This window comes from Chlorocebus sabaeus, chromosome 18 (genome assembly GCF_047675955.1).
Source record: "Chlorocebus sabaeus isolate Y175 chromosome 18, mChlSab1.0.hap1, whole genome shotgun sequence".
Lineage (NCBI taxonomy): Eukaryota > Metazoa > Chordata > Mammalia > Primates > Cercopithecidae > Chlorocebus > Chlorocebus sabaeus.
In genome coordinates, this window is record NC_132921.1 from 46,194,533 (window position 1) to 46,206,825 (window position 12,293).

The 12,293-nt window shown below is 40.5% G+C and overlaps 2 protein-coding genes across 13 annotated transcripts in view; one reads left to right on the top strand and one right to left on the bottom strand.

Annotated features, from left to right (window-relative positions):
- Nucleotides 1–6,349, bottom strand: part of KIAA1328 (KIAA1328 ortholog) — a 354,206-nt gene extending 347,857 nt beyond the window's left edge. For 2 of the 12 annotated variants that reach the window (XM_073006363.1, XM_007974239.3), the window contains exons 1-2: nucleotides 5,937–6,047; nucleotides 216–358 (exon numbers count right to left, since the gene is read on the bottom strand). In XM_073006363.1, the coding sequence (XP_072862464.1) occupies nucleotides 216–223 (8 nt within the window). In that variant the 5' untranslated portion in view covers nucleotides 224–358; nucleotides 5,937–6,047. Of the gene's footprint in view, nucleotides 1–215; nucleotides 359–1,235; nucleotides 1,272–3,898; nucleotides 5,798–5,835; nucleotides 6,051–6,078 lie in introns of those variants that run through there. The other 10 variants (XM_007974232.3, XM_007974231.3, XM_007974233.3 and 7 more) reach the window with 10 other exon arrangements.
- TPGS2 (tubulin polyglutamylase complex subunit 2) overlaps nucleotides 6,240–12,293 on the top strand; it is a 34,980-nt gene continuing 28,926 nt past the window's right edge. The window contains exon 1 of the mRNA XM_007974228.3: nucleotides 6,240–6,592. Coding sequence (XP_007972419.1) covers nucleotides 6,508–6,592 — 85 coding nt within the window. The 5' untranslated portion in view covers nucleotides 6,240–6,507. The remainder of the gene's footprint in view (nucleotides 6,593–12,293) is intronic.

Sequence of the window (12,293 nt, forward strand, 5' to 3'; positions counted from 1 at the left end):
CTTAAAGCAAGTCATATGTTTTGGAGCAAAATCCTTGAGTAATCTAGATAATTTAGGCTCAAACCTGGCATCACCAAAGGATCCTGGAATCCCCTGTATCTTTTAAGAATGTTTGTTTATCACCTAGTATACTTCCAAAGGTTCTTCTACCCTTTTTGGTCAGCACTCATAAACACTGAAGAACAAGGGAAAAAAAAGACTAAAAAAATACTAACCTGTTCATCTACTGAATCTCCTGTGCCTTTTAAGGACTCCACAGAGATTGAAGCATCAGTCGCCCTGGAAGTCTTAAGTTTAACATCAGCTTTTGGACTTGTCAGCTTGTGTCTTGATCTGACATTTCCTTCAGTAGAAATGCCTAAGGATATCCATTAAACAAGATTTCAAAATTATATCTTATTATCTAAACCCTCCCCCATCACCTGCTTCCTTGGAATCCTCTACTTTAAGGGACCTGATGGAAGAAACTCTCTTTATATTTTATAAACTTAATTTTAAAGCTCTTAATATATAAATCATAAAAATAATATGTTTTAAAGAAATACACTAAAGATTGAATTGAAATTTGTTTTTATTTTTATTTTTTTAAAGAGACAGGGTCTTCCTATGTTTATCCAGGCTGGACTCGAATTCCTGGGCTCAAGCAATCCTCCCATCTCAGCCTTTGGAGTAGCTGGAACTACAGGATCAAGCAACCATGTCCAGCTTAACTGAAATATTTGCAAAGGGTACTGTTAATGTTCATAAGTCACATTAAAACCAAGAAATTACAATATGCTAAATATACGTTAACTTAGGGGAAATCTATATTTTTCACCCTATATAATGAGGGTGCCTTCAATAGTTGCTTTACTACCATCTAGTTACAACCATTAAACTCAAAGTGTCTCTCTTACATATACCCTGTATCAAGCAGTGGTCATACTTTTCTTTGAAATATTAAATTTAGCTATCATTTGTAAAAGAAAAAAAAAGAAAAGAATCTTTTGCCCCTTACCACATGAAATGTTCTACAAGTTCGCTAAAAGCTGATTGGGCCAGCCAATCCCAAAGATAAGCCAGTATTTCAAACCTTAATAGGGTTATGCCAAATATTCAAAAAACAAATTTTAGGTTTTGATGTACTGCTCTGCATCCAGTTAGTTATACCTGCAACACTGTTCTAACAGCTTTATTTTCTTCTAACATTTAAGGACCAAAGTAAGTTTCCCAAATTTTAACACAGAAAATCATACCTGGAACGTACACTACTGATTGTTCTTCATCAGAAACTATGCAGGAGAACATGAAGGAAAATACAATAATATTATCCAGCATCCAAATGCCATTTCTGTTCTGTATAACTCTCATAATTCATAGTTTCTTTTGACCTGGGAATTTATAACTAACTTTTAAAAACAAAGTTAGAAAGCAAAGTAATTGAATTAAAAACAAAGTTAGAAAGCAAAGTAATTGAATTAAATGTAACAAAATTAATATTCTCTAAAAGTTCACCTTTATATATTTACAACTACACGTCTTATAAAAATCTTGGAAGGTCTTGTTCCATGAAACTTTTATCCACTCTCAAGTGGGTTACCCTGCAATATATACTCTACTATTAGGTTCCTTTCCTTTCCCTTTCCTTTTGTAAACAAAAAGTTAAGTGCTCCAGTTTGGTCATACTGGGGAACTGACAATTCTGAAGAGTAAATAATTTCAAGATGGTTTTTAGCTTTGAAGAAAAAACACTGAGGGCAAGTCAATCATGCAAACACAAAGACATTATTTAATCTTCTACAGTGCATTCATAAAATATCCCAAGAAGCCCTACTATTTAAAAAGTAGAAGAAATTTAAGACAGAAAGAACTATTGTGAGTTTCGAAAGGAGAAATTTAGAAAGGCTATGATTATAACACACCATTTTCAACTGTCACCTTGATCCAACTCAACTTCTCCTCTCCCAGAATTATTGCAATAAGCTCCTAACTGCTCTCTGTCACTTCTGGGCATGTTCCCTTAATAGCCTATTTTTTCACACAGCGGTTAGAATGATCATTTTAATACTTATGTCATTTCTAATTTAGATTAAAAGCCAAAGTATTAACAACAGCCTACCATGCTCAAGATCTGATCCCTATAACTTGTTACATCTCTGATCTCACTCCCTACTACTATTCCTCTCACTCATTTCTGGCTTTCTTACAATTGCTAACGAGCTATGCAAGCTCCTACCTTATAGCTTCTGCATGTATGATTTATTCTACCCAGGAAGCTCTTTCCCCAAATATCTTCATGGCTCACTTTAGGACTTAATGTCACATGTCATGTCATGTCATCTTCTGATTGAAGCTTTCACTTCCTAACCATATAGGTACCTGAAATTGCAAAACTCTCTCTTCCCACAACCTACCTACCTCCCCTACTCTTTCCTGCTTTATTTTTTCTCCACAGCACCAATAATCATTGAACATATATTTTCCTTATGCATGACCTGATCTCATTTCACTAAAATGTAAGCACAAGGTGATGATTTATGTTTTATTTTGTTCAGTGTTGTACCCTCAAACACAAAAGAATGTCTGTCTCCATCTATGAAAGAATAAAATTAGTATTTATTTAATTTTATGAGGCATTGTCCAACAACCTTCAATGTTATTTTTCTCTGATTCAAAATATGCAAACAAAACTTTTTTTTTTTTTTGAGATGGAGTCTCGCTGTGTTGCTCAGGCTGGAGTGCAGCAGTGCGATATCAGCTCACTGCAACCTCCACCTCCCTGGTTCAAGCAATTCTCTGCCTCAGCCTCCCAAGCAGCTGGAATTACAGGCACCCACCACCACGCCCAGCTAATTTTTTTGTAGTTTTAGTAGAGACGGGAGTTTCATCACGTTGGCCAGACTGGTCTTGAACTCCTGACCTCGTGATCCACCTGCCTTGGCCTCCCAAAGCGTTGGCATTACAGGTGTGAGCCACCGCAACCGGCCAACAAAATCTTTTACTATCAGCTACATCCATGCCAAACTTCTTTTCAAATATATAAAACTCTAAATAGACGACTTCAATTTTTTTAAATAAGGATATCTGAAATTGCCTCTATCCTTTCTAATAATTTGTAATGTATTTTCATCTCATTATATTAAGAACTCAAATATTTACCTCCTTCAAATGTAGAATTTCCCAACAAATGTATATTTTATGGGGAAGTCAAACAGACACATTATATACCAAATGTATAGTGGGCTTACTAGTGGGTCATTTCTACATTATTTATAATACCTAAAACAATGTACATGCTATATAAATAGTTAAATTGTATAGTTTAATTTGTTTTTTTTGGTGGTTGTTGTGTTATTTCTTTTTTTTTCTTAAATATTTTCCATCCACATTTGAATGAATCAGCAGATACAGAGGGCTAACTGTAATCAGAAACCCAGGCAGAAGTGGTAGAGAGGAAGATGTACCTCTATCCCAGACCTCCAGGATATGAAGGAAATAAGCTCAGTACTGCCCATTCTACTCTAATCTGCTGAGTTTTACCAGCAATACATGTATATGTAATTACTTTCAACCACAGAGACTTTCTGGGCTAATATATTATTTTTACCACAACATAAAGTCTTTGTTTCCATTTGAAAACTCAACAGTAGAGATTATATTGTTATGTTTTGACCAAGTAACTTGCAGTTCATATTTTTTAATATCAAGTCCCTGATATTGTTAATGGTAATACACTTGAGTGCATTTAAGCAGTCAAATTTAGGTACTGCTGAAACATTAACTCATTCTGACATTACTAGGAACTGTAACGAAGGTCAAAGCCAACTTAAACTGAAGGAGCATATTTTGCTGGAATATTTAACCCATAAAATGACAACCCCACACACTCATTGTTTACACATGAGGTACTAAAACATACCTTGTGCAAAACAGCACTGCTGAATCATACTGTGCAGGAGATGCATAACTCACAAGAACAACAGTTAAAAAAAAAGCGGGGGGCATTCAGTCACAGATGATCTGTCCTCTCATGATGGAAACATCAAGGACTAAAAATCTCTCCATCACATTTCTCTAATTGTTTACGTGAAGTATTGAAAATCTTTTTTCAATAGTGTGAAAAGAATACCAGATTATAGGTACATACTTTTTGGTCTTTTTCTATTGATAATTCTACTATAAAGGCTCTAGGGCGGTCTGGGAAATAATCAATATGACAAAGGGATCAAGATCCAAAGACATGTAGCTAAATCAAATGATTAATAACTATCATTATGCTTTTCAGCAAATACTCAGTAACAAATTTACATTTGACATTGCTTACAGTGACATTCTCTATGGAGATTTAAAATGAAAATATCTGAGGCTCGATGTTAACTGGTCATTATGTGGAACAGACTGGGGGAAAAGGTGACACTAGTAACCTTGCAATTCCTTTCATACATCTGAATTAGATCTTATAGGATATAATCACCACCATTTTTCCCCTGTACAATTTCAATTCCTCACTATCAATGAGAAGACAAATATTTTACATTAAATGTTGGGAGTCAGAATACAGGAGATAAGGGAGTATATATGACTTCTACATAAAACAGGGAGTGATACAACTACATGAGTAAGTGAAAGTACTGGGTGCGAAGACCAAGAGCATAAGTTCAGTCCATATATCTATTAATTAACTTATTCAGTCCCACTGCAATAGCTTGTTCCCCCCAACCACTGATTCTATATTTGAACAATACCATAGGATGCTATAAGCTAATAATCTTCAAGTATCTCCTCCATCATAAAATCCTGTCAATGCAGAAGCAGCGTTTCTTAAGAAAAGACTTATCCCAATTTCCTAACTTCCTAATTCAGCCCAGTTGTCCACAGTGCACATATTCTCTTCTGATAGGTAAAGGAAAAAATATTTAATTTGCACACTGCACTAGTATGCTCTCATCCACAGTGTATATACATGATTTCATTTCCTTTTCACCAACCTATCAGAGACAAATGGTAATTATGTCTAGTAAGTGCAAACACTAAACACGAGCAGCACAGAATACAAACATATCCCTCTCTCTACACATGACACTAATCCTAGTAACTCAACAGAGGAGTTGATAACACAGTTTTGGAAGTTTCACCGGGAGCTAAGACGAATGCCCAAAGAGTGATTTCTGCCAAAGGTGACAGCAACGCCTCAAATAAAGCCATCACCAATCCTAACCAACAGAAAAAGAGCTGCCTCTGCAAGCGCTCAGTAACACTGACTGCCCTCCCTCTCTCAAGTAACCCTTCTAAGGAACGTGAAGTAAATTATCAGGACCAAAGCTCAAGCGATAAGAGTCTACCTACTCCAGGGAAAGAAACTCCTGTCACACAAACATCTCATCACTGCTGCTGAACTGGTAATACTACCACTAGACTAAAAAGTTCCACTGTTTCTCCACCTCACAACGATCCAAGAACTTCAATGACTGCCAGTGACCCACACGCTACACGTAAGTCAGCAATACTTGCAGGCACAAAGATTCCCATCTTACGCAGTAACCAGCACCACCAGACCACATCCCAGTAACCAAGCTCCAAACCTCTCCTAAAACCCCAGTATTAAAATACATCATCACTGGAGGGCCTTTGAAGTCCGACAAGGTCCTGACTTGGTCCTACCAACGCAGACTAAGGACAATCCTAAATCAAAACAAATAGGCTCCCTGTCCAGCCAACACCCACTCCTCCCTTAACCTCGAGCTCGTTTCGCACAGTCAGCGTGGGGGCACTCTGAGAGGGTGGGCAGAGGGACCTCGGAGGGCCCTCCCAGCTCCAGGCTGAGCCTGGACTCTAGGATATCTTTCTCGAGCTCACCGCTAGTGAGGGCTGGGAAGCATCTGCGCCGTGTCCCCGCACCTGGAGACAGTACCAGTCTCTCGGCCACCTAACACCCAAGCAAGGGGAAAGCCCAGCACCTAGACTGAGGCCGAGCAGCACGTCCTCGTTCCCGGGATTAGTTCGGAGCTTCTCCCCCGCTCTCAGACTGCCACGCGACGGCTCGCCCCTCGCAGCCCCGTGGAGGGCGCCGGCGCCCCCTGTCAGGCGGGCAAAGGATACAGTCCCGGCTCCAGAACGCCGCGGCACCAGGGCGGGAGGGGCCCGCCACGTCCGCCATCTTGAAACAACCGCCACTCGGGGCGTCGCGCCGGGGCCGCCACGCCTCGGCCTGCAGGCTCGGTCCCGATTGGCCGCACCACGCAGAAGCCCGCCCCCTCCTGCGCGGCCGGCCCTTGCGGGGCGAGAGGGTCGGAGCGAAAGGGAAGCTGCGTCCCGGAGGTGCGGTGTGGGGGACCGGGCGGGGCCGCGGGAACCAGCGCCCCGCGGAGCTGCTGCTGTCAGACCATCCCCGGGCCCCTATCATCACTGCGCCGCGCTCTCAGGCGCCGAGAACTACAGTTCCCGGCATGCCATGAACTTGGCCTCGGCGCTGAGGCGGGGTCCGGTCCTCCACCCGCTCCCGCCGCGCGCGGATCGGGTTCGCGAGCCATGGAGGAGGAGGCGTCGCCCCCGGGGCTGGGCTGCAGCAAGCCGCACCTGGAGAAGCTCACCCTGGGCATCACGCGCATCCTAGGTGAGGGGTCGGGGCACGGTGCCGAGAGGGTGTGGAGGAGAAGGAAGGAGGAGCGGAGGGATGAGGTGTGGGGTGGACGGCGCGACGCTGGCCCCTCAACAGGAGTGGACATCGCTGTTGTGACTTCCGTTGTTACGGAGGAAAATGGGGGACCTGGGTTTGTGATTAGGCCTTGGAAGTGTTTGCCAGGAGTGTTCGGAGGCAGAACTGGGAAGCCTGAAAGTTCCTCCGCTTACCACCACCCAAGGTCCCACCCTGGAAGGACGTACAAAGTCGTGGAAAGGGAACACAGCAAGCACCTGACGGTTGGGAGGTTGGATCTCCCCCTAGGAGGCATTCTCAGCCAGGGCATTCTGAGCCAGGGCATTCTCCCCGAGACCCAAGTCCTTTCTCTGAGGGAAAAGTGATGCGCCAGACCTCCCAGGGCGACAACTACTTCGGGTCTGAAAGGAATCCCACCTTGCACCACTGAATGACTTAGAGTGTTTCTTTTATCGAACATTTGTTTATTTGTTTGTTTTTTGTTTTTTGAGACAGTTTTGCTCTTGTTGGCCAGGCTGGAGTGCAATGGCGCGATCTCGGCTCACTGCAACCTGCGCCTCCCGGGTCCAAGCAATTCTCCTGCCTCGCCCAGCTAATTTTTTGTATTTTTAGTAGAGACGGGGTTCCACCATGTTGGCCAGGCTGGTCTCGAACTCCTGACCTCAGGTGAGCCACCCGCCTCGACCTCCCAAAGTGCTGGGATTACAGGCGTGAGCCACCGCGCTTGGCCTATCAAATGTTTCTTTAGTACTCACCACTATGTTAGACTCTGAGCTTAAAATATGAAAAAGACACAGTTCTGTGAAAAAATAAACAAATGAGGGCCCTAGGAGTGTGAAGAGAGGTCAGTAATCTACTGTTACTCAGAGATGTCACAGAGGAAGGGACTGATCTTATCAGGGATGTTAAAGAACATGTCACAGAGGAGACGATGCTAGATTTTGAAAGACATATGGGAGTTAGCCAGAAAACCAAGGAGGAGAAAGGTCTTTTAAGAAGGCTGAAAACCATGCTTCAGTGCCTTCCCATCACAATTACAATAAAATCCAAATGTCTGTACCATGACCTGCAAGTCCCTGCATGATCTGCTCTCATCTCTTTCTGACTTTATTTCTACTCTTTTGCCCACATGGCCTTCTAGCTGTACCTTAAACACACTAAGCGGGTTCCTGCTTCAAGGCTTTTGCAATTTACTAGTCCTTGCACCTGGAATTATCTTTCTCTGAATGTCTTGCTTCTTCAGGTCATTCAGATCTCTGATCAAATGTCATTGCTTCAGAGAAACCTTTCCTGAATATAGTTTGAATAACCATCATCTTTCTTGCTCTCTCTTTCCTTACCCTGCTTTTTCTTTTATCCCTATAGCACTTTCACTACTTGAAATTATGTATTTGTTTGGTTGATTTTAAAAATGTGTGTCTCTTTTAATAGAAGAAGTCCAAGACCAAGTGTGATTTAGGAATGCGTGGTTTTAACATATGAAAATCAATTAATAGCTGGGCATGGCAGCCCATGTCTTTAGTTCCAGCTACTAGGGAGGCTGCGGTGGGAGGGTCACTAGAGTCCAGTACGAGTGTAGCTGGGCAACATAGCAAGACTGTGTCACTAAAAAAAAAAAGAAACTGAAAAAAAAAAAAAAAGAAAATCAATTAATATAATACAACTTACTAATGGAATAAGACAAAAACTGCATAATCATCTTAATAAAGAAAAAGCACTTGACAAAATCTAACATCCTTTCTTGATTTAAAAAAAAAAAACCAAACTAGAAATAGGATAGGATAAAGGACCTAGACAACCTGATAAAGGCATCTATGAAAAACCCACATCTAACATCATATGTAATGGTAAAAGACTGGCAGCTTTCCCCTTAAAATCAGGAACAAAACTTGTATTAGGGTTCCCCAAGATCACACCAGATTCAATGATTTGATGCAAGGATTACAGGACTCAGGAGATAGTCCTACTCATGGCTATGATTCATTACAACAAAAGGATTTTGGCAGCCCGATTGGCAGGCCTTTCTAAGGATTATTGTCTCAGGCCTGCTATGTTCACTCTTTTCTGCATAGCAAGAATTCCACTTTTATCACTTCTCTTCAACATTGTACTGGAGTTTCTAGCTAGAGCATTAGGCAAGAAAATGAAATAAAGACATCCAACTGAAAAGGAAGAAATTAAACTGTTTGCCGATGACATGATCTCGTATATAAAAAATCCTAAGGAATCCACAAAAAAAGAAAAAACCTATACACCAGCAATGAACAATACAAAAATAAAACTAAGAGAACAATTCAATTTACAATAGTATCAAAAAGAACAAAATGTAGCTGGCACAGTGGCTTACACCTGTAATCCCAACACTGGGAGGCCAAAGTGAGAGGATTGCTTGAAACCAGGAGTTGCAGACCAGCCTGGGCAACATAGTCTTTATGAAATATTTTAAAATTAGCCACGTGTAGTGGTGCATGCCTTAGTCCTGGCTACTCAGGAGGCTGAGACAGGAGGATCACTTGAGCCCAGGAGTTTGAGGCTACAGTGAACTATGATCACACCACAGCACTCTAGCCCAGGAGACAAGAGTGAGACCCTATCTCAAAAAAAAAAAAAAAGAATAAAATAGGAATAAATTAACACAAGATGTCCATGACTTATGTACTGAAAAGTACGTACGACTGTGGAAAGAAATTGAAGAAGACCAAAATAAATGAGAAGGCATACCATGTTTATGGATTGGAAGAGTTAATATTGCTAAAATCTGTTACTCCCCAAATTGATCTACAAATCTCAGATCTACAGTTCCCATGAAAATCTCAACTGTCTGTTTTGTAGAAATCGAGAAGCTGATTTAATCCTAAAATATAATATAGAAATGCAAGAGACCCAGAGTAGCCAAGACAAACTTTTCTTTCCAAAAACAGGAAAAAAGTTCCTCTTACTCACATTTCCCTATACTATATTTGAGATGATGGAAAAGTTCTGGTGATAGTTGTACAACAGTGTGAATGTACTTTATGCCACTTAACTGTACACTTAAAATTGACCAAAATGATGGATTTTATGTTATGTGTATTTTACTACAATTTTAAAAATTTAAAGCCACAGTTGTCTTCAGAGTGGTTGTGGCATAAAAATAGAAATCTAGATCAATGAAATAAGATTGAAAGTCCAAAAATAAACATCATATTTATGATTCATTGATTTTTTTTTTGAGACGGAGTCTCGCTCTGTTGCCCAGGCTGGAGTGCAGTGGCATGATCTCGGCTTACTGCAAGCTCTGCCTCCTGGGTTCTGGCCATTCTCCTGCTTCAGCCTCCTGAGCAGCTGGGACTCCAGGTGCCTGCCACCACGCCTGGCGAATTTTTTGTATTTTTAGTAGAGACGGGGTTTCACCATGTTAGCCAGGATGGTCTCTATCTCCTGACCTCATGATCCACCTGCCTCGGCCTCCCAAAGTGCTAGGATTACAGGTGTGAGCCACTGCGCTCAGCCTGGTTCATTGATTTTTGACAAGTATGTTAAGACTTCTCAATGGGAAAAAATAGTTTTTCAACAAATGGTTCTAGATTTCTACATGTAAAATAATGAAATTGGACCTCTACCTCAAATGATATACAAAAATTAACTCCAAAAGTATCTTAGACCTACATGTAACAGCCAAAACCATAAGACTCTTGGAAGAAAACAGTCCTTAGGTTACTTTTTAAAGTGACCTTGAATTAGGCACTGAATTCTTACATATCACAAAAGCATAAGCGACAAAAGAAAAATAGATAAATTGGGCTTAATCAAAATTTAAAATGTGCTTTTAAGGATACAGTCAAGACAGTGACAAAACAATCCAAAAAAATAGGAGAGGATATTTGTAAATCATATATATGAAAGGGGACTTACAGATCTGCAAAGAACTCTTACAACTCAATAAAAGACAAATAATTCAATTTTAAAGGATCAGGGTAGACGTTTCTCCAAAGATACACAAATGGCCAGTGAGCACACATAAAGATGATTATCACCATTAGCCATTAGGGAAATACAAATCAAAACCATAATGAGATTTCACTTCACACCCACTAAGATCGTTATAGTCAAAAAGACAGATACAGCAATTGTTGGTGAGGGTATGGAGATATCATACACTGCTGGTGGGGATGTAAAATGTAAAATGGCACAGCAGCTTTGAAAACTAGTCTGGCACTTCCTCAAAAGATTAGAGTTACCATATGTCCCAGCAATTCCATTTTTGGATTCCTTTTCTGGATTTCATTTAAAGATATTTACATGAAAACACTTGCATACAAATGTTCATAGCTGCATTATTCATAATTGTCAAAAGTGAAAACAACTCAACGTCCATCAATTGATGATATATAAAATGTGATATATCCATATAACAAAAAAAATTTATCCATAAAAAGGAATGAAGTACTGATCCTGCAACATGGATGATCTTGAAATCAAAGTGAGAGAAGCCAGTTGCAAAAGCCATGTGTATGATTCCATTTATATGAAATGTCCAGAGTAGACCAATCTATAGAAACTGAAAGTAGATTAGTGGTTGCCAGAGGCTGGTAGGAAAGGGGACTGCTAATATAATAGGTATGGGTTTCTTTTGGGGGAAAGGATGCATAACTCTGAATATAAAAGTCACTTTATAAGGGTGAATTATGGTATGCGAATTATGTCTCAGTAAAGCTATTTTTAAAAAGGAATTCTAAACACGGTACTATTAGAATTCCTACTCTAATCCACAGGACTGTGAAGATGATAAGACACCACACCTCAATTATGTTACATTAAATGGCAAAAGCAAGATTATCCAGGTAGGCCTGATCTAATCACATAAGCCCTTTAAAACAAGCTGTTAACAGGGAAGTCAAAAGATTTGAGGCAGGAAAAGAATTTGTTAGGCTGTTGCTGACTTGAAGATGGATGGGACCTTTTAACAAGAAATACAGGTGGCCTCTGCAAGCCGAGAGTGGCGCCAGCTGACAACAAGCAAAGAAATGGCAACTTCAGTCCTGTAACCCAAAGGAATTGAATTCTGTCAATAACAGAAATGAGTTTCCAAGATGACCCCAAGATCTGGATGAAAATAGAACAGTTAAAATACCTATCAGCGCACCTGGTGTAAAGAAAGACCAGTTATTTCAGCCTAAGCAGAGAATCCAATCGTGCCATGCCAGACTTGTGAGCTACAGAAGCATGACTTAATAAAAGGGTGTTGGTTAAAGCTGCTAATTCGTGGTAATTTATTACTCAGCAATAGAAAACGTTCCCCCAAATGTTTGAAAGAAAAGAGCAAATGATATGCACGTCAAAAAGAAACACAAGTGTAATACAGCACACATAATTATGAACTATTATGATAGAGTTTAGACCAAACATATCTGTCATAACAATAAATATAAATGGTCATGGCTGGACACGGCGGCTCATGCCTGTAATTACAGTGCTTTGGGAGGCCAAGGTGGGAAGATCACTTGAGACCAGGAGTTCAAGACAAGCCTGGGCAACATAGTGAGACCCCTGTCTCTACAAAAAAAAAAAAGAAAGAAATTTAAAATTAGCCCAGTGTGGTGGTGTGCACCTGTAGTCCCAGCTACTTGGGAGGCTAAGATGGGAGAATCAGTTGAGTCCAGAAGTTCGAGGCTGAAGT